The 23159-nt window shown below is 40.4% G+C and overlaps 1 protein-coding gene across 1 annotated transcript; it reads left to right on the forward strand.

Annotated features, from left to right (window-relative positions):
* Positions 1–13006: 13006 nt before the first annotated feature.
* On the forward strand, positions 13007–21915 carry DUSP12 (dual specificity phosphatase 12). Its single transcript, XM_060033160.1, has 6 exons — positions 13007–13707; positions 14666–14779; positions 14870–14988; positions 15380–15476; positions 15788–15974; positions 18947–21915. The coding sequence occupies exons 1-6, from the start codon at positions 13325–13327 to the stop codon at positions 19106–19108; spliced, it is 1062 nt and encodes a 353-aa protein (XP_059889143.1). The 5' UTR covers positions 13007–13324; the 3' UTR covers positions 19109–21915.
* The last annotated feature ends 1244 nt before the right edge of the window (positions 21916–23159 follow it).

The raw sequence follows: 23159 nt of genomic DNA on the forward strand, positions 1-23159 counted from the left end.
ACTAGAGGTTTTAAGACATGGGATGCTAAGGTGCTTAAAAGCATAGAGGAGGAGCACTAAGCTCGGTGTGGAGGTTCACAAATCACTTACCAGAGAGATGACATTTGCCAGTCCCTAGTGATGAGCTCTTAGATTATTTTTAAACTTTTGCTGTTTTAAATTATGTTGCAATTAATGTTCTTACACTGTATCTTTTTTTTTTTTTTTTTGCGGTACGCCGGCCTCTCACTGTCGTGGCCTCTCCCGTTGCGGAGCACAGGCTCTGGACGCGCAGGCTCAGCGGCCATGGCTCACGGGCCCAGCCGCTCCGTGGCATGTGGGATCTTCTCGGACCGGGGCACGAACCCGTGTCCCCTGTATCGGCAGGCGGACTCTCAACCACTGCGCCACCAGGGAAGCCCTACACCTATATCTTTATGCACATATTTGAACATATCTGTGGGATAAACTCCTAGACTTAAGTAGAGTTGCTGAATCAAAGAATGTGAGCCTTTTAAAATTTTAATAGATATTTTCAGATTATGCATGAGAGAGCTTGTTTCTCTTACCCTAGTCAGGATAGCATATCATCATACTTATATATTTCTTAATTAGACCCAGAGAACCTCTTGACTCTTTATCTGCTATTGAATTCCCCCAGTTGGATCTTGGTAACGTTACTAACCTTGTGTTGTGCAACAGCCCAGCAGTACAGTCCTTCCAGAGTCGATATCCCTGTTTGTAATCCTAATCCATCCCTCTTCTGAATTCTTGTTAGCTGGTCTGCAATTAACTAAGAGAAATGTACTCCTGTCTATATTTCCTTATTAAATGAGAACTTTCTGCCAAGTAGAGCTCTTATTCCCAGCCAGGTCATCCTGGTTCTTCACCAAATTCCCAACATGTACTACAGTTTGCCCATATTGGTTTAGTTTATTCCCCAGTCATTACACCTGCAAAGATAATTTGTTTCAATGCTTGACATTCTAATTATAATGAGGACTCATGTAACTGTACATTCCTGATTCAGCTAACATCTGAGGCTGAAGAATTGGTATAGTACATGTTAGCCTTTTTCAGTTCAAAGGAGCCAATCTCATTACAGTGATGTGGGAAATGACCTCTCCCCCGTTTCTTTACAGTTAATATGCTCTTAATGTAGCGTGTTAAGTTGTAGTAGCCAAGCTAATTAGCTTTGGACCTAGAGGTGACAGAGTATAGAAATTAAGAACCCTGGCTAAGCCGTTAATAGACTTGGGTTCAAACATCACTTTTACTACTTACCAGCTGTGTAGCCTTGGACGAGATACTCTGTCTCTGAAGTTGGGTTTCCTCATCTGCAAGACATAATTATAATAGTGTCTTCCTTACAGAACTGCTAGAAGGATTAAAAGAGATTATGCAAGTAACATACTTGGTAGAAGCAGTAAATTGTTATTATGCCTGTAATTCACTGAATCTAAAATGACGTTGACTGTAGGTTGCACCATTAAAGAGAAGAGTAAGAAAGAAAATTGTGGCCAAGTAGCCACACGATGTCTTTTAGGCTTAATTAGAAACAGAAAATTAAAAAATCAGAATCACTCTAAATATTCATAAAAAAGGACACTATAAGGGAAATAAATTGGGTAAGGTATTCCTAAAACTATTTCACTTTCAGAGTCTGACTTTTCTGAAACACTTTTCCACTCAGATTTAGCCAAGTCTGTGTTTTCCCATTCTTGTAACATACTCTTTCCTGTGAAGAGCATTAGTAACGCAGCGTTTCTTAAAAGAAGCCATAACAAGAGTAACAGTTATCGTTGCCAGACTTTTAGGCTGGCTTTGCAATTATCTGGAGTTAGCTTACTTTTGACTTCTACTTCAGGAATGTTGCTAAACATGTCTGCTTCACCACTCACTCCACTTCTCCTCACAACCTGTGAATATTTCACCTTCATCTCTAGAAATTTCTCCCAATATGCTCCCACCCATTCTTAAATTTTGATGCCAGTACTTTAATGTACATGCTTGCTTTAAGCAATGAAAACGATGACAAGACAACAATTATAAGATGCATCGTGGTTTCAAAGATGTTAAATGTAGTTTGAAAAAAATTATTTCTTAGGATTAATAAAATACAAAATGCACCCTAAAAGCAAATCTAGGAAAGCAAATTTTAAAATGTCTAGAAAAAAAGTTACATATGACACTACATGTAGCCTGAGACTAAAGGTGGACTTCTTTTGAGTTGAAGTGGAGGTTCTCAAAAATCTGAAAGGAATTTAAAGCCTGTTTAGTTCAACCAAGAAACCACTTATTGAGACCTTCTAAACTTCTCCTGCCATGTGGCCACGCTTGACTTTTTGTGAGGATGTGGTCCTTATTACCTCCCAAGGACAGCCCACTCTATCTCAGGATAGCTCTGGTAATTAGAAAATTCTTCCTATGGATAATGAGTAAAATGATTTTGCTATAGCTTCTACTCATTGTACCTCCTAGGGTTACACAGAGCAGATCTAATTCCTGGTCCTCTTGTCAGGGCTTTAGATGTTTAAAGACATTGCTTAGGTTATGCTTAGTTTTCTTAAAGATAAACTTGGTTTCAGTGTTTTCAACTGTTCCTAATTTTGAGTTCCTTCTCCATCCTGGCTTTTCTTTCTTTCTTTTTTTTTTTGGCGGTACGCGGGCCTCTCACTGTTGTGGCCTCTCCCGTTGCGGAGCACAGGCTCCGGACGCACAGGCTCAGCGGCCATGGCTCACGGGCCCAGCCGCTCCGCGGCATGTGGGATCTTCCCAGACCGGGGCACGAACCCACGTCCCCTGCATCGGCAGGCGGACTCGCAACCACTGCGCCACCAGGGAAGCCCTTTCTTTTTTTTAATATTCAGAGTTCTTTTTTTTTTCTTTTAAAATTTATTTGTTTATTTATTTTTGGCTGCGTTGGGTCTTCGTTGCTGCGCGGCTTTCTCTAGTTGTGGCGAGCGGGGGCTGCTCTTCATTGCGGTGCGTGGGTGCGTGGGATTCTCATTGCAGTGGCTTCTCTTGTTGTGGAACACGGGCTCTAGGCACACAGGCTCAGTAGTTGTGGCGCATGGGCTTAGTTGCTCCGTGGCATGTGGGATCTTCCCGGACCAGGGCTCGAACCCGTGTCCCATGCATTGGCGGGCAGATTCCCAACCACTGTGTCACCAGGAAGTCTCCATCCTAGCTTTTCTGAACACATCTCCAATTGCTCTATATTAGGTTTAAAATGTGGGACCCACAACAGAATGCCGTTTCTCAGGTGGGTGTGTCCAGGGAGAATGAGGCAGGAAGGCAGAATTTTATTTTTATTTTTTACAATTAAGCAATTGCACTTGTGACAGGATGTCAAGAGTGATATTTCATGATACAAGAGACATGGAATTCTGAAGCCGGATCATCATACCCAGAATTTACAAAGGAAATGGTTAAGCATCTGTTCCCTGACTTTTGGACTCTGAAATCACATCAAGGAGATAAAAAGGGGTCAGAGTATGGAGAAGAGAGAAGGTCTGTGAAGGTTTCTTTGCCATGTGAATAGTCGCCATCACAATTCTTACTCACAGTGGGGAGTTTTGGAAAGTTTACCCTCTCCTCATGAAGCCTAATAAGGGAGATGCCCATGAACTCACCCAGAGAGGTCTGAAATGTGTTGCCCACGGTAGGGAGACACACAGAACTGGGCCTGACTCACACGTGAGAAAGCTAAGGTTAATTGTGGCTGTAGGATGGAAGAGCCTGTTTTGGGATTCTGCACTACAGAAGTTGCTGGGACAAAGCCATGTGTGTATGTATTTCCATAGTCCATGGAAGACAGAGAGCTGGCATGGGTTCCGGTACAATAAGGAGGGGTTGAATAAAGCACTAAAAAGCTGGAGATGAATCTAGATTCTTAGGGGCTGAGGAAAGAGGTGCAAGTGCTCTCCTGGAAGAAAGATGCATCTGCCTTGAATGGAGGAGAGCAGTCCCCCCAAACAAACACCTCTAAAAAGTCCACAGAAGTGCCCATGGGAGAAAGAATTGGACAGTCACTTCCAAGCTGAGACAGCAGGAAGCTGCCCAGCCAAAGAACTTTCTACTTCTTTATCTATCCTCCCTCCCTTCCCTATTCTCTCCTACTTTGGCCTAGGTGAGGTGAAAAGGAAACAGACACTGAGGAGAGAGGGAGGAGGTATGGAGAGAGAAAGAGAGAGAGAGAGAAACCAGTCAAGTTCCTTTCCCAAGTCAGGACCTAAACTGAGTAAGTAGGAGAACAAAGAGTTATCTCTGAATTAAGATTGAAGGGCTCATTAACATCTAGGACTGGGCACTCTCATTCATAAATTGAAACTATGCTTGTGACCTAAAGTTGTTAAAAGACTATCCATTATCAAGAGAAGCACAACAAGCAGGGACTGGCTCAGAATTTAATGTACACATGAATCACCCCGGGCTCTTCTGCAAATGCAGATTGTGATTCAGTGGGTCTGGGGTGGGGCCTGAGAATCTGCATTTCCAACAAGTTCCCAACTGATGCCAGTGCTGGCATTTTGGGTCACACTTTGAGAAGCAAGGGGAGCAGGGGATTACCCCACTGAATGAATTTTAAATGGATTATAAAAGATTAAAAAAGCTACATTTGGGGGAATTCTCTGGTGGTCCAGTGGTTAGGACTTCCACTGCAGGGGGCCCATGTTCAGTCCCTGGTCAGGGAACTAAGGTGTCATGTGGCAAGGCCAAAAATTTTTTTTTAAAAAAGGTGCATTTTCAATGTTCATTTCAGCACTATTTACAATAGCCAGGACATGGAAACAACCTAAGTGTCCATCGACAGATGAATGGATAAAGAAGATGTGGCACATATATACAATGGAATGTTACTCAGCCATAAAAAGAAACGAAATTGAGTTATTTGTAGAGAGGTGGATGTACCTAGAGTCTGTCATACAGAGTGAAGTAAGTCAGAAAGAGAAAAACAAATACCGTATGCTAACACATATATATGGAATTTTTAAATAAATGGTTCTGAAGAAACTAGAGGCAGGAAAGGAATAAAGATGCAGACATAGAGAATGGTCTTGAAGACATGGGGAGGTGTGGAGGGGAAGCTGGGACGAAGTGAGAGAGTGGCATTGACATATATACACTACCAAACATAAAATAGATAGCTAGTGGGAAGCAGCTGCATAGCACAGGGAGATCAGCTTGGTGCTTTGTGACCACCTAGAGGGGTGGGATAGGGAGGGTGGGAGGGAGGGAGACGCAAGAGGGACGGGATATGGGGATATATGTATATGTATAGCTGATTCACTTTGTTATAAAGCAGAAACTAACACAACACTGTAAAGCAGTTATACTCCAATAGAGATGTTAAAAAAAAAAGGTGCATTTTGATCATGCCATGAACTGTGCTTTCAACATATCCTGTCTGCTATAGTCCAAGGAATGGATGCTCAGGGTCCTGCTTCTCACCTCAGCACCACAGAGCTAGTGCCTGAACACTGGGATCGCTGCTATTGCTACTGCAGAAAAAACCAACAGCTTCCTCAAACTGGTTCCGGAAGCAACAGAAGCTGCACCAGTATAGCCTCTGCCTCACTTGTACCTTCCGTATGTTGTCCAAGGGCTTCTGAGTGGCCAGACCTAAGTTACACCCCGTACCTAGCTGCAAGGGAGTCTCAGTCCCTTTTAGCTTTCCAGGCTCTGCAGTTCGGGAAGACACTTGAGAAGGTAATGAAGTGGATGTTCACCCCACCTCCTCAGACAATAAAGGGCTGAGTCCTACCTAGGCTTTTACTGCTGTAAAAGACCTAGAGATTTAGTCCAACTTGTTAATTTTAGAGATCAGGTGATGGAGACGCAGAGACTAAATAACTTGTTAGTGGTGGGGGTAGAAATAGAGCTCAGGTCTTTTGACAAGGAGTTCAGTGTAACCTAAAGGATAGCCTCTCTCCCAGGAGGAAAGTGATATTGTCCAGCCTCATTAAGCTTATTGCTTGCAAACCCACCCAAGATGCTGTTTTCATCTAAGGCATACCTCTTCAACCCCCAATTTGTATTTATGTAGTTCATTTGGGGGACCAAAATACAGAATCTTACATTTATCTTTTTTTGAATTTTGTCTTTGTTAGCTTAATAAGACAATTTTGGATCCCAATGTAGTCCCTCTCAGCTGTAACACATGCAGATTAGTAAGCATGTCTTCTGCACCGTAATCCAAATCACTATAAAAAAAAAGTTGAATCAAACAGATTAAAGAAATTTAGATGATGGCGCTGTCTCACTAGAAATTTCTCTCATGATTGCCATGGATCCATTTTTTTCTCTTTGGGTACAATTGTTTAACCAATTACCAACCTATTCAATTGCTCTAATATTCAGTCTATATATCTCACCCTTATCTACAAGGAGATCTGTCTAAAAGACTGGAGAAGTACGGATTCAGTGGGTGAGCATTTCCCCTAATCTGCCTGTCTAGTCATCGTCAGAAAAAGAACAGGCTGTCAGGGCAAGACTGTTCTTGGTAAGCTCATACTGGCCCCTAGTGGGTGCTTCTTCTCTTCTCTTCCACCTCCTCACACCTCCTCCTTCACCCCCGCTCCTTCTTCCTCTTCTTCTTCCCTTTCCCCTCTCCTTCCTCTCCTTCTTCAGTTGAGGTAAGATAATTGACATATAACATTACACTAGTTTCAGGTCTGTAAGTAATGATTCAGTATTTGTATATGTTGCAAAATGATCATCACAATAAGTCTAGTTAAAATCCTTCGCCATACATAGTTACACAATTTATTTTTGGTGATGAGAACTTTTAAGATTTCTCTTAGCAACTTTCAAACAGTTTTATTAACTAAGTCACCATACTTTCTATAGTTGATAATATTAGAGCTAATATAGCTGCTTCTTTTTATAAGTACTTACAAGACATTCCTGCATTAACCTGCATCATTTTGGATTAGAGGCAACCAGTAATGCTTTGATAGCCTAAAGGTATAAGGTATAGAAGCAGATGGGGCTCATCCAATATCCATTTTCCATTTAGTGACCCCACTAAAGGATTCTGAGACCCTTTGTGAAAGGGGCTGTGGAAAGATGAGGCCTATGCTGTACATGTAGTAGCCCCTTCCCTCCAAAAGGGCTGCAACTCTGCATGGCCGCTATTAGGACTGGATGTGGCCAGTGGGACTGAACACATGTCCCAGGATCGCTTGTGAAGTCTCAAAACAAATCGTTCATTTTCAGACATATTGGGCATATACTTAATGAAACATTCTCAAGTGTCTTAGCCCTCATATCCCTGCGCCTTCCCCCTCAGTGCTCTCTGTCTTTCCAGCACCTTTCCATTCCTTTCTCCCTCATCTCTCTCTCCTTCACCTGTGGGAAAGACCCAACTCAAATGCCACCTTCCCAGAGAATTTTTCCCAGTTTCCTCCAGCCAAAATAAGTTACTATTTTTTTTTTCTGTCTGAGCTCCCTAAGCGTTTTGTTTGTACTGTCAGTTTAACACATGATTTGGGTATTCGCACCCCTGTCTGCATAGTGGAAACGTGAGTCTAAGGGCTTCATCTTATTCCCACTTTGGGATCATATAAAAATGCTTCTATTGAACATCCAAATCTAGTTTTTTTCCCTTTATTTGGGCAGTTTCCTCCTGCCAGCTTGAACATTTATAAATGGCCTCTCTGTTTTCAGTTCTCATGGCTGGTGATGAGTAATTATTGGGAGGTGTGGGCAAAGAAATACATCTTGAAAGATATGAGTCAGTGCATATGAAACACACACTTAGAAGCAGCAGCAGAGTATATTTGGTAGTAAGGGGGGGCAAGGAACAACATTTTAAAGGATTTAGAAATATTCTGTGGACTGACCAAAAGTTTATAGGATTTCCGATTTTTATAGTTTAAAATCATTTAGGGAATGTTAGAGCAGGCATTATTAGCCTTGCCTTTTTGGGGTGGGGCCATTGAAACTCAGAGGGCTTAACTGGCTTGGCCACGTTATATAATTAATACATGATGGAACCAAAACTTAAGTCTAGGACTTGTGCATACAAGTCCAGAGCTCTTTCCATTACAACACACTTGACTACATTTAGACTGCAAGAGAGCTCCAAAGGTTGTGACGTTGGGAAGGGGCAACTGTGGCCATTCTCTGTATTTTGTTTGGGGAAGAATGAAGGGAGAGGAGTTCTGCAAAATGTAACCCAACAAACCTCTGACACGCAACAGGGAACATCTGTGATCTCCTTTGCTCTACTCATCTGACTCTTTGTTTACCACTTTCTCCTTGAGTCAAAAAAGGAACTGAGAGCACGACCCAGATATCATCAGCCAGTTCCTGCCCTAGTATTCCTCAAATGGATAGTCCTACAATGTGATGAGTTTGTAAATACTGGGGGTGAGTGGGGGACGCAGTTGGGAATAAGGCAGGAGGAGTTGTTGGATCAGCTGACCAAGTTGTCCTTACATAACGAGGGGGCTTCAACTTTATTCAGTCATCTCTGGTCCCAGGGTTTGTGGAGCTGAAATTATTCCCTCAGAATCTTGACAATAGATGCCCTTCTAGGGAAGGAGGACACATCTTTACCAAGACACAGACTCTACATTAATAAGTGGACTTCAGGGGGCTTCCCTGGTGGCACAGTGGTTGAGAGTCCGCCTGCCGATGCAGGGGACACAGGTTCGTGCCCCGGTCCGGGGAGATCACACATGCTGCGGAGCGGTTGGGCCCGTGAGCCATGGCCGCTGAGCCTGCGCGTCCAGAGCCTGTGCTCCGCAGCGGGAGAGGCCACAACAGTGAGAGGCCCGCGTACCGCAAAAAAAAAAAAAAAAATAAGTGGACTTCAGGGTGTGGTTGTAGCTGGATGGGTAGTTAGGATCCACTTTCTGTTAAATCTCATGACCATTGAATTCCTGGACTGATCACGCTCAGCAATTTATCTCTGCTCAACAGCTTCCTCAAGACAAGCCATCTGCAGCCATATCTCCCTCACCACAGCTCAGCCTCTCCTGCATGGAATCCTCTCCGAGCTGCTTCTGATGCAATGGTTCAGCTTGGGATTTCTTTCTCCCACTAATAATACATGTTGATAAGTTAATTCGTGTTAGAACTCTGTAATATGGCTATAATTACTCCTATTTTGCAGGTGAAGAAACTGAGGCTTAGAGAAATCATATAATTTTCTACAGGCATACAATTACATATTAATAGGTAATAGGGTCAGAAGCAGTTTGGGATTCAGACTTGGGTTTTCTCTGTCTTCAGACTGTGCCCCTCAAAGACAGTACCAAATCTGAACTCACCATTTTGTAAGTATACACCTTCTACTCATGAACACAGAAAAAGTAATAGAATTATGTTATTATCACCCATTTATATTTTTCGTCACCATTTTGATTTGGGGATCTTAAAGTACATTTCATGTGTATCTTCATAACTGTCCTAGATCTTAAGCCCCATTAAGAACATAACTGGCAAACATTTACTGATAATTCATTGGGTGTAGGAGGGCCTAGGCAACATGTTGGAGATAGAAAGAGGAACTTGTCTTTGGACCATGATGGGGAGGCAATGGGGCAGAAGAGGGGAAGTTTCCCTGCTCATTGCTCAGCACAGATATGCACTTACAGCAAATATTTTTAAAGATGAAAGTGATGAATCATACTTGTGACTGTGCTCTAGAAGAAAACCAAAGAACAGGAAGGCTGGGTGATGTGTATTCTCGTGTGATTAGGCCATGTTACATAGAATGCGTGGGTGTCTTCTTAAAATGCAAACCACAGCATACTAGACTATCTCTTAGAATTTTTGCCTAATTCATGCTTATCAATGATGTAGGCTTGCTCGTAATAAAATGAACAGATACATCGTGCATGTGTGTGTGCGCACACACGTGCACCTACCAGTGCTAGGACATAGAGCCTCTTCTCTTCTCCTTGACAGGAAGCAACCCAGCTGCCCCTCTAAAGACGAATTTCCTTCCCTGGGCCTAACACCCTGCTTTTTTGCATGTCGCCATATTCATTTTCCCCTGTTTCAAGGGAGGTACAGAAAATGTATCTTGCCAAAGGGCACATGGTGCCAACTAGTGGCTAGGAGGAAAAATACAGAAGCTGGTAAATACACTTCAGCCTCAGGAATTGAGGCGTTATTATTACCCCAGATACAGATATTCACTGAGCCGGGCTTTGTGGGTATTCAACAACAATTCAGAAGTGTCTCCTACTTCCATCCTTGAAGGAAACTATATTCATTTTAGGGCGTTGAGGAAGAAAAGCTCATTCCCAACAGAAAACTAATAAAGCTGAGGGAATGATTAGGATATCTTAATAAAATGTCCAGGAAATTAACCCTTAATTCTTTTTCCCCCCATTTTTCCAGAATGTCAATACCTATGATTGTTAACAGTGAATAATTTTAATAATACCTGTTGAAAAAAGATTAAAACTATATAGAAAGAAGTGTATAAAGCCTATCATGTAAGTCTCCTCATGCCAGCTCCCAGAAATAACCACTGTTAACAGTTCATATGTATATATTCCTATACATACATACATATATATATATACACATATATATGCTCAGACATGCTTTCTATTTGTAAACCATCTTTAAAAATTTTATAATATAGCTAGCATCAAGCACTTCCTTTGTTATCTTTTTAAATAGTTGCCTAGTATTTTATTGAATGGATAAAACAACTTCTTTAACCACTCCATTACTTGCATTTATTTAGATGTTTGTAGTTTTCACTATACTAGACAATGGATGCTGTGTCAGGGGTCACCAGGCTCCTTCAGGCTTGCTGAGTCACTGGAAGGATTTGCAGAACTCAGAAGAGCAATTATACAAAGTTATGGCTTATTCCAGTGAAAGAATACAGATTCAGATCAGCAAAGAGAAAAGGTGCATTGGTGAAGTCCAAGAGAAGCCAGGTGAAAGCTTCCAGATACCCCCTCCTAGTGGAGTCACAGAGGCACTTGCTTCTTTCTCCCAGTGATGACGTGTAACAACACACTTGAAGTATGGCCAAACAGGAAGCTTACCCAAACTTGGTATCCGGGGTTTTTATTGGGGGCCATTCACATAGGCATGCAGCTCCTGCACGACTGAGCATAACTACTCCATCTCCAGCCTCCCAGAGGTCAAACTGATACAGCATGGCCCAGGGCTTCAGGCATTCAAAAACAATTTTATCAGGCAGGCTATTCTGAGGGCTCAGAGGTTGTCTCCCAGGAGCTGGTCAAGGGCAGTCCTCCTGAAGACAGACTTCTCTTTGGAATGTGCTGGGAGAATTAAGCAAGTGCCTCACCTCCCTCCTTTTTGCCCGACAAATTCCCATTTATCCTACAAGACCTAGATCAAGCATCATTTCCTCTGGGAAGCTATCCTTGATTACTCCCCTTCCATTAGGGTTAGATGCCCAGCTCCCACATGCTTCCTTAGTAATTTGCCCTTACTTCTATCAGAACAATAATTGGGCTATTTACTTATCTTTTATTCCAGCTTTTTCTCTAAGTTCCTCGAGGGCAAAGACTCTTATTAATTTTGTAGCCTCAGCATCTACTGTAGTGCCCGACACATAGTAGATGTTTCCAGGATTGTAAAGTGAGAAAGGTTGAGTTGATTCAACTGGGGGCTCAGAAGACCGCTAACATGACTCTCCAGGCAAAAACGCTAAGTGAGCCCTTGAGGTAAACCCTTTGGGATGGGGAAGGAAATGGCATTGAGAGGGAAGGAGTGTCTCTTCTGGTACTCCTTTCCCTTCCATTTCTAACATTCAAAAGATGGAGTAACCAGCACCATTAGCCTAAATTCTGTGGGGGATACAAAGATGAAAAAGCAAAGTCCTAACCCTGAAGAGGTTCACAGCCTGTGGTGGGAGTAAGGGAAGTTAGCACTCTTCCTCTATCCCTGCAGGCTGCCCACTTAAGTGTTCCCAAGCAGAAGCATTTGCTGCTTCCTCCATCTGACTTGGATGGGGCTCAAGTGTCCCTGCCCCGAATCTCAATCTCTCTGAAAATTATAAAGTTATATATGAGAAAGACAAAAGCAAGCCCTGGCATCCAGGAACTGGCCTGGAAGATCAGGTAGATCTTCCTTAGTGTTGCTACAGCTGGCTGGGCACTCACAGTTAGGTGTTTTTCCCCTCCTGCTGAATATAAACAATTTCACAGGACATCAACCCCAGACAAGGCAACACTGAGCTCATGATGAAGAAAGACAAAAACAAGACCACCATGAAATTCCCTGCTCATGTGGGAATCCTCACTCTGGGCCCATACTCTAACAGCAATAAAAACCCCAAGCCAGTTTTCTGTCTCTGCTTTCTCAATTCATTTTTGGACCTACTTGTGAGTCACCCTGCTATCTCCAGAAAGCCTCATTATGTGAGTAATAAATCTTTTTATGCCCTTAAAACAAAAGCAAGACCACCGTAATCATGTCTGAACACAGATAAAACAGGAACATTGTCCAACTTCAAAATGCCAAACATGTTTTGGTCTTTATGCCAGGACCATGACTGACTGCTACTTCTTGACCAATTACAGCTTTAGTGTCTCTCTAGCCTTTCCTCCCTTAGGTAAGATTTATTAAGATACCCAGTGATAGAATCACCCCCACTTCCTGACAGCATCCAATCCAGAGCAAAGTCCTGCTTCTTTAGATGCTTAGTCCCTTAGACCCTTAGCCCAAACTCATCTAATACAAGCTCAAATCCTGTAATAGGATCTTCCTAACACTCTCTTACCTAGATTTCCCGAAATTCTCCAGTTCATGGTTGAGTAATAAACCCAATTTACTTAACTACAGGTGGATTCTTGGTGGTCTTTGGCTGGAGGGCACTGACACACAAAACCATGGGATTAATATCTTCAAATATATAGAACAGTATACATCAACAAGAAAAGGATTCACATACCAATAAAAAACGGGACAAAAAGGAAAAGAAAAAGGAAAAATAGTCCCAAGAGAAGAACTACAAACAAATGGCTTCATAAGCATTGAAAAAATGTTTTATTTCAAATGCATACAATTATGCTGCTGATTCAGTTGGTGGGACCATCATTTCAGTTTGAGTCCATTTTCTGCTCCTGCAGAAAATCCAGAAAATCTCAACACTAAGAGCCTGAGAAGCCCTGTATTAGCGTTAGTTTATCCTATCCCACCAAGTTGGAGGAGCCGGGTAGAGACAAGGCTCCAGAAGCGGTTTTGAACGGGGTTTAGCTCCGCCCCAGCCGCAGTAACGTCACCTTCCCCCAGTGAATCCACATTCCCGCGGTCGACGTGGTCCCACGAGGGAGCGGCAGCGCAACTCAGGCCGGCGGGTCCTAGATGAGGGACGTTCTAGCCGACCCCCTACTCGATGGTAGGGCCCTCCTCAGTCCGGTCTCCGGGCGCCGCCATGTTGGAGCCTCAGTACGGGAGTCATGGGTGCGAGCGCACGGCCGGCAGCCGGACCCGGGCCAGCTCCGCTGAGCACATGCTGGAGGTGCGGCCGGGGCTGTTCCTGGGTGGAGCTGCGGCAGTCGCGGAGCCGGACCACCTGAGGGAGGCGGGCATCACGGCCGTGCTGACGGTCGACTCGGAGGAGACCGACTTCAACACGGGGGCTGGGGTCGAGGGTCTACGGAGTCTCTTCGTGCCAGCGCTGGACAAACCCGAGACCGACCTGCTTAGCCATCTGGACCGGTGCGTGGCCTTCATCGGCCAGGCCCGCGCCGAGGGCCGCGCGGTGCTGGTGCATTGGTGAGTGGCCGGGTCCGTGGGGAGAGCAACCCCGCCACGCTTCCAGCCTGCCCCCCTCACCCTTCTCCCAGGCCCCAGAAGAGGACGAAGGGGCTGTCGGCCACTAGAACCTTCTCCTCCTCCCTCTCGCACAGGCTTGTGTCTGAGAGAGGATCGGGCAGGAGGCGGGCCCCTGATGGCGTGCAGGCTTTCATTCATTCAGTTTGTGTTGGTTCATCCTGCAGCCGCTGAGTTTTGTTTCGGAGGTAGGAGGAATCTTCAGGTAAATGACAAAGTCTCTGCACTTACAGAGTTTAAATCTGTCCACGAGAGGCCACACACATACCCAGATTATTGTAATGCAGACTAGGATGCGAGGTGTGTAGTAAGAGATTAACAAAGGTTAAGGTTATTCAAACTTAAGAGGAAATTATTTTCATTGCTTTTGTTTGAGGCGGGGTGGCTGATGTAGGGGAAATTTGGGGAGAGAAAAATTGGTTAGGATGTAAAGGATCCCTAAGCCATTCCTAGGGGAAAGATGGAGTAGGTGATAGCAATGGCAAAAAGAGTGTAATAACGATAGTTTACATTTATTGAGCCAGCACTTTTACTGCCAGCATTTGCTCTAAATATTACATAAAGGACATAAGGTAGTGATAAAAGGGAAAGAAGTCTGGGATCAGATCTCCAGGGCTCTTAAAGCCAGCAAAGGAGTTTAGATTTTTTCTGAAGCCATTATAAAATGTTAAAAAAAATTAGTGTAATTATTTTTGAATAGGTAATACCTTCATATGGTTCAGAATTCAAAATGAATAAGGAAATAAGGGAATAATTCTTTTGTACAGCAGTAGTAATTCAGAGGCAAAGGGTTTATTTGCGTAGAAGAAGCAGACAAGAAGTGGACCTGAACTTTACCATTAGTGGGGGGCTGGGTTTTTTTAATTGTTGCTATTTGATATTTTAAAGGTTTCTTTTTCAGTCACGCAGGGGTCAGTCGAAGTGTGGCTGTAATGACTGCTTTTATGATGAAGACTGACCAACTTACCTTTGAAAAAGCCTATGAAAACCTTAAGACTATCAAACCAGAGGCTAAGTGAGTTCTTTGTCGTAGTAATAATTCTGCTTTTGTGATGTGATTTTATTTATTTAAAGAAAAATTAACTATGTTTGTTTGTCCTTGCAGGATGAATGAGGGGTTTGAGTGGCAACTGAAATTATACCAGGCAATGGGATGTGAAGTAGATACCTCTAGTGCAATTTATAAACAGTATCGTTTACAAAAGGTTACAGAGAAGTATCCAGGTGAGTAATAATTGGTAGTATGTGTTTGGTCCTTTCTAGATGCTGTTTACTCTGACACCAAATGTTTCAGGTGCATTATCCCTTTTTCCAGCGACCCCTTGAGATAGGTATTTATTTCCTTTTGAAACCATGGTTTAGCAAGAAATAGCTTGTTCAGGGTCACAAGGTTTGTAAGTGGCTGGCTTGAATTTGAACTCAGGCAGTCTGTACCTGAAACCCAAGGGCTTGATCACTGTGCCCTCCTACCTCATCCTGATTTCTCAACAATGGAGAATATATATATTTTTTAATTTCTGAAGTTAGCACTACTTGCCTCAATTTGACATTAGCTGAATTTTGTCTGAAAATGCAGAGTTGATTTTGACAAATGGATACATTTTGTGTCATGTAGAATTGCAGAACTTACCTCAAGAACTCTTTGCTGTTGACCCATCCGCCATTACACAAGGATTGAAAGATGGGGTTCTCTACAAATGTAGAAAGTGCAGGTAAAATATTTTGTATCTTCTGGAGATTTTATTTTGTCTCAGTAGCTGAAAAGTACTGAAAGTTTCAGTTTCTTAAAATCTAGTAGGAGGAATTTGTTTAATTGAATAATACAGAAATTTCATATTCAAATCTGGTTTCAAGAAGAATATGAATTCTTAAAAGTAATGCAGTTACTTGTAGAAGTTATTGAAAATTAAAGTAGCATAATCAATGTTATATTAATTTGCCCCCTAAGAAATAACTGCACATTTAATCTATTTTTTCATCCTTTTGCAAGTCATTAATGTTTTTGTTTGTTTGGGGGTTGCAGGCGATCTTTATTTCGAAGTTCTAGCATTTTGGATCATAATGAAGGAAGTGGTCCTATAGCCTTTGCCCATAAGAGAATGACACCATCCTTCATGCTTACTACAGGGAGTCAGGCTCAGTGTACATCTTATTTCATTGAACCTGTGCAGTGGATGGAATCCACTTTGTTGGGAGTGATGGATGGACAGGTGAGAACACGTTTTACTTTCTACGGTTTTATTATGTCATCTATATTTTGTTCCTTTCATTTTAAACCATATTTTAACTAGCATTTTACTCCATCTTAACTGCTTTCTTTCTAAAGTTTAATATCTTTCTAATATAGATAAGACTTTATCAAAGATAAATTAGTCAAATAAAAACCAGCTGATGTAAAATAGTGAACCACTTTTGGTGGAAAGCTGTTGGTCTAAGTTAATTAATTCCTTTTAAGGGTATTGTTTGTATTTTTTCAAATTAAGACTAACAGCTAATTAGAATATATTTAACAAAACTTGAACTTTGTAAGAAGTAGGGCAAATCAAGGATTTTAAAATTAGATTTTAAATTTCTTCTTAATCTTCCTTTTTTTCTCTTTTGGCTTTGTGTATTTGTTTTCTTGGTTTTTCAGTTTTGTATGTTTGTTGTGAGATTTTTTTTCATTTCCTGTTAATTCTAAAGAATGCAGCTCTTATGAGCATCCTGTGACAGCCACAATTCTCCTTTAGGTTTACATGATATTAACCTAAAGATATTCTAAATCTAAGATATAATGATGTTTAAAGTTTGTATAAGTTTGTATGGTGAGTATTTTATGAAACCTTTTCACTGTATTATTTCATTTGAAGAATACAATAACTTTATAAAATCGAGCACATATCTATTCACATTTTATATGTGAGGAAACTTAGTTTGCATTAGTTAGTGTCTTGCCTAGAAAGAGGTACCCTATATTCAAACCCATGGTTTCAGATAATGCTGCTTTATTGAGGTATAATTCACTTACCATATAATGTACCCATTGAAAGTGTACAGTTCAGTGGTTTTTAGTATATTCACGGAGGTTTTTGCAGCTATCACCATTTTTATCGCTACCAAATAAACCTTGTACAGCAGTCACTTCCCATTCTTGATGATATTATTTGTTGAAGTCCACTTTATCTGTTTTTTTCTTTTGTGGCTTGTGCTTTTGCCTTGCTGCTTTTGTTTATTGTTTTTTGGGGCGTGCCTTGCAGCTTGTGGGATCCTAGTTGCCCAACCAGGGATTGAACCTGGGCCCTCAGCAGTGGCAGTGTGGAATCTTAACCACTGGACTGCCAGGGAATTCCCTTGCTGCTTTTATTTAACCCGGAAAACACAAGATAAAGGCGTTTTTGTGAAATATTCTAGATCACATTTGTGCATACTTCTTTGTACACTTATTTGAATTTTCTTATAGAATATATACCTAAAAGTGGAAATCCTGGCTTGAGGAGTGTGTACATTTTAAATATTACTGATAGTCTGGGCTGACATTAACAATGCCCATACAAATTTGCCTTTCACTAATGTTGAATGCATATACTCATTTCCCCATACCCTTGACATAATGGATATTGTAAAATTGGTAAGGTTTTGTCAATCTGTCAGTCTGTGAGATGAAAAATGTTAATCCTAAAATGTTTTAATTTGAATCTCCATGACTACTACTGAGACCAACATCTTTATATACTTATGAGCCATTTATATTTTTCTTTTACAGTAAATTTCCTTCATGTCCTTGGCCCATTTTTCTGTGGGTTTTGTCTTTTTCTAATGGATTTGTAGGAGTTCTTTATATAGTCTAGAGTTAATGTTTCGTGTAATATGTTGCAGATATTTTCTCCAGTCTGTTGCTTTTATCTCAGCTTTGTGATACATTTTTTTCTTCAGCTTTTTGAGATATAATTGACATACAGCAGTGTATAAGTTGAAGGTATACAGCATAAATGACATACATATATTGTGAATGTGGGTTTTTTAAATTGTGGTAAAATATTCATAACATAAATTTACCATTTTAACAGTAGCCTTGAGAACATTCACATTGTTGTGCAACCGTCACCACCATCTTCCCCAACTGAAATGCCATACCCGTTAAACACTAATTCCCCATACCACCCCCACCAGGCCCTGGCAACCACCATTCTACTTTCTGTCTTTATGAATTTGAGTACTCCAGGTGCCTCATAAAGTGGAATTACACATATATTTGTCCTTTTGTGACTGGCTTATTGCACTTGGCATAATGTCCTCAAGGTTCATCCATGTTATAGCATGTATCAGAGTTTCCTTCCTTTTTAATGCTGAATAATATTCCATTTTATGTATAGGCTACCACATTTTTTTTTTTTTTTTGCGGTACGCGGACCTCTCACTGTTGTGGCCTCTCCCGTTGCGGAGCACAGGCTCCGGACGCACAGGCTCAGCGGCCATGGCTCACGGGCCTAGCTGCTCCGCGGCATGTGGGATCTTCCCGGACCGGGGCACGAACCCGTGTCCCCTGCATCGGCAGGCGGACTGTCAACCACTGCACCACCAGGGAAGCCCCACATTTTGTTTATCCGTTCATCTATCCATGGACATTTGGGTTGCTTCCTCCCTTTGAGTATAGTGAGTAATGCTGCTATGAACATGGGTATACAAATATCTGTTTGAGTCCCTGCTTTTATCTCTTTGGGGTATATACCTAGAAGTGGAATTACTGGATCATATAGTAACTCTATGTTTAATTGTTTTGAGGAATGTGGTATATTTTGTCAAACTAAAATTTAAGATATTTATGTAATCAATTCTAGTTTCTGAGTTTTATGCCCAGACTTTCTATATAGCTTGTCGATGATTTAAAAGTCAACACATGTGCCACAGTCACAAAACAGTCACAAAACCTTCTGTTTTCACATCTCAACCTTCACCTTTCTCCCTTAATGCTGGAATTAATCTATTCCTCCTTTAAACTCCCAGAGTACAACATACTTCTCACACAGTTATTGTAGTCTACTATCTATTACAGTAAACTGCCATTACATCTCACTGATTAGACCATCAACTCCTTGAAGGTATGAGCCATGTCTTACCTGTTTTTATATCATATATTACCAAAGATAATTATTTGTTTTGTATAAAAGTGAATGAATGAAGTAACACATTTATTTTATTTCAGCTTCTTTGCCCCAAATGCAATGCCAAGTTGGGTTCTTTCAACTGGTATGGTGAACAGTGCTCATGTGGTAGATGGATAACACCTGCGTTTCAAATACATAAGAACAGAGTGGATGAAATGAAAATGCTGCCAGTTTGGGGATCACAAACAAGAAAAATATGAACTTGTGACATTTGATAACTTGCTGATGATATGTGCTACCCTTGCTTATTGTCATTCATGGCAGATTGTTTAGTTTTAGGCCATTAACATTTCATTTGAAATATGAGAAGATAAAAATCATTTGACTTAGAAACTATACTTTGTCAGCTTCTTACACTAAGTAGAATGGAAATCAAAACCTTTTAATCATGTAAATTATACTTTATTTGATATTAAAATCTTTTATAACCCAGATACTTTCTTTATTTCATATATATTTAAAAGTTGTGATTTTTGGAATGTTAGTTATGTAATCTTCAGGTCTAGATGGACAAAATTATGTATAAAAATTAGAAACTGTCATGTTTAAGTGACATTCTTTTATTTCTAGAAATGTAAAGCAGATTTGTTTGGACATATTTTGACATTTCTCTTTCTCTCTTTTAAGGGACATTAGTAAAGCTACATTAGTCTGGGTTTTTCTTGGAAATGTAGAAGAAAAGGACATCAGTAAAACACTGACTAAAGTGTGGTTTTCCTATGATACTTTTTGAAGTAATCTACTTAGAGAAATGTATTAATGTTAGGTATATTTCTAATGATGAAGAAAATTAAATGTGGAGTAACTACATATCAATCACCTTTTTTAGCCTGATGTGTTAGTGTATTGGAAAAGGTAATATGTCCAGATTAGTTTTTTTTTTTTTTTTTTTTTTTTTTTTTTTGCGGTACGCAGGCCTCTCGGGGCATGAACCCGTGTCCCCTGCATCGGCAGGCAGACTCTCAACCACTGCGCCACCAGGGAAGCCCCCAGATTAGCTTTTTGATGTGATCTCTGGAGACTGGAATTTATTTTACTCATTGATAATAGTTAGAATTATACCTAATTAGATCCTTGAACATTTACATTAAATCAGAATTAGCTAATAAAGAGAAATATAGTCCATGTTCTTAATATGTTTTTCATATTTACACATGTGAGTGTATATGTACATAAACACCAAAACGGGAGTTATTTTAAATGCAAAAAAATGTGAATCAGGATCCTCTTTAAAAGTGTGGGAGTGTTAGAGATGATTCTTGAGAATCTCTCAGCATAGGACCTGAAGCCTTTGGCAGCTTTCGTATAATAAATTTTTCTTAGGAGAAAAAATTTTTCCACTTCTGTCTTAGCTTTCACAATACCTGTTTACTTCTTTACTTTGTAATGTTATACTCCAGAAAGCTTTTTAAAAACAATTAGGTTGAACCATATGAAATTGCCTCTTTGTAGGTGAAAAGTAATTGAGTAGCAGCAGTTTTGTATATGGTTCAAGCTAATACCTATGTATAACACTGTGGCATCTATCACAGAGAAAATGACATAGATTTTATTTGAATTTATAATTGTTAATTCAGTAAATATTTACTAAGCACCTTTTATGTACGCGATTCTAGGTGATATATTGAACAAACGAGATAAAATCTCTGCCTTGTAATTTATATGCTAGCCAGGAGACATTGACAAAATAGTCTCTTTTTTTGAAAGATAATCGGTATTTGCCAATGAGGAATGATTTTGGGATACCTGACTTTTCTTTATGTAAATTTTGAACTTTTGTGAAACATCCACTAAGCAAGATTTTCAGATTTGAAGTCTTTTAATGTTTTATTTTGGGGGTGGGGTAAATCCGTTATGCCTTTGTTCTCAAAATAAAAAAGGAATCCTTTCTTTTTAATATTTAGGAATATCAATGTAAAACATTTGAATTTACACATTTGTTGAAAATAGCAATATTAACCTTACTTCAGAGGCAGTGTGGTACAGTGAAAACAGTACTGAAGTAGAGGTCAGAGAGCGGCTCTAATAATTCTGGCTCTACTGATCACCATCTTCCTGGAAGTGAGCAGGTCTTTTGAAAATTGGGAGTCATTTCTCATCTTCACAAAATGGGATTAATATATGTTCTGCTGTCCTGACAGGGTTGTTTGAAAGATCATTTGCATTAGCTTTAATTTCTTTTTACATAAAATGGAGATAACAGTAGTATCTGGGTTATTACAAGGATTTTTGTGATACACTGCAGATAAAGAACTTAGTATAGTGCCTAGCTAGTAGCAGTCAACATTTTCCCTTAAAGGGACTTCCCTGGTGGTCCAGTGGTTAAGAATCCACCTTCCAATGCAGGGGGTGTGGGTTCAGTCTCTGATTGGGGAACTAAGATCCCACGTGCTGCGGAGCAACAAAGCCCGCAGGCCCTGGAGCCCACATGCCACAACTACTGAGCTCATGCACTCTAGAGCCCGTGCGCCACAACTAGAGAGGATCCTGCGTGCTGCACCTAAGACCCGACGCAGCCAAATAAATAAATATTTTTTAAAAATTAGCATTCTTAAGAAAAAACCTTTCCCTTAAAATAGCTGCAGTTTATTGAGCACTTACCTGCCAGTCACAATCCTAAACACTTAATGTGTATTTGATTTAATCCTCAAAACAGCCATGAGATAGATCCTATTATTCCCATTTTACAGGTGAAATTGAGGCTCAGAAAGATTAAGTCACTTCCTCAAAGTTACATAGCAAATGAACCTAGATTAGAAGCAAGATTTGGCTTACTCCAAAATTTGAGTTTTTAACCTCTATATTCTAATATTTGGGCTCACTGTTCAGGGTGGTATTTGTCTTAAAGATGTCATACTAAAAATGTCAATCAGATTGTAAAATCTAATAGTACTGATGAAATGCAGTTTTTAACTAAGCTATAAATTCACTAGTCAGGCATCCCACCAACATTTGCAGGGTACAAATTGAGGCCTACATTCTATTTCTCTTCAAAGTTATAAATAAAGCTACCAAACTATTAAAATGTTTTGTTCTCTTGACAAATATATCTTCATAATGACCTGGAAGACAAGGTTTGAATTTAGAATTCTCTGACTTCATGGAGTTTCATGACAAAATATGGCAATGCACTGAGAGTTGGCCCCTGACCTACAGACTGCCCCCCTTTTCCCACCCCTGGATTTGTTCATGCGGACCCTGGTGTATATGTATATGTGGACTCCCCACCTCACATTTCTAAGCGCTGTCTACACTCCTGGCATACAGTATTGGCACAGTTCTGTCAGAGGCCTGAGCAAGGCTTGGAGCTATTTGGGCTAGTTGGTTGTCAGAAGTGTGTCTAGAAAGGGACCACGTGTCCTGGCTGAGCACATCACTTTGGCATCGTGGATTCTTAACCTGTGGGAAGAGACATTACCAGATGCCAGAGTAAAGTCCTAGGTATGGATCTAGACATAAAATTCTTTCAAATTTTATTTCTCTGCCAAGGGTTTAAGTTGAAAGCAAATGAATAAATGAAAGAAAAAGTATTTGATAACATTCAACATTTATGACAAAAAAAAGGTAACTAGAATGGAAGGAAGCTTCCTTAATGTGCATATAAAAAAAGAAAACTACAAACAGCACATTTCTTAATGATAATCGAAAATGTTTCCTTGTATTTAAAAAAAATCTCCAGAAAAAAATTTTGCAAAAACAAATGAGGAAACAAAAAAACAAAACCAATCAAGCCCCTAGATATTACAATCAGCAGAATCACAAAGTGAGAAATTATACAGGACAAATGAAAAATTCTTTTTTTTTTGGCCGCACCGCACAGCAGGATCTTAGTTGCCTAACCAGGGATTGAACTCGGACATCAGCAGTGAGGCAGTGAAAGTGCTCAGCCCTGAAAGGGCAGAGTCCTAACCACTGGACCACCAGGGAATTCCTGCAAGTGACAGATTCTTATCTCTTGTTTGTTTGAAATTTTCCATATTAAAGGTTAAGTTTTAAAACGTTGATGTTAAATAAAATAGATTTTTAAATGCTAGTGTTTGTGTACAGTAAGTCTACACAGAAAGTTCTAGAGGATTTACAGACAAAATATTAGAATGATGTAATTCAATACGGTTTTTGAATACAAAATTGCTCTATAAAAGTCAATAGTGTTACTATACCCCAGCAATAACTGAATTAAAAAAAATTTTTTTTTAAAGAAAAGGATGTGTAAAATGAAACTAAAACTATGAAAAGAAAACTTCCCTCAGT

Source organism: Delphinus delphis, chromosome 1 (assembly GCF_949987515.2).
Source record: "Delphinus delphis chromosome 1, mDelDel1.2, whole genome shotgun sequence".
NCBI lineage: Eukaryota > Metazoa > Chordata > Mammalia > Artiodactyla > Delphinidae > Delphinus > Delphinus delphis.

Bases quoted from the DNA above. Each gene is read 5' to 3' on its own strand.
- DUSP12 (XM_060033160.1), top strand. From the start codon at position 13,325: ATGGTAGGGCCCTCCTCAGTCCGGTCTCCGGGCGCCGCCATGTTGGAG. The intron at 14,989-15,379 runs GTGAGTAATAAT...TGTGTCATGTAG, and splicing joins GGTTACAGAGAAGTATCCAG to AATTGCAGAACTTACCTCAA. The intron at 15,477-15,787 runs GTAAAATATTTT...TGGGGGTTGCAG, and splicing joins TACAAATGTAGAAAGTGCAG to GCGATCTTTATTTCGAAGTT.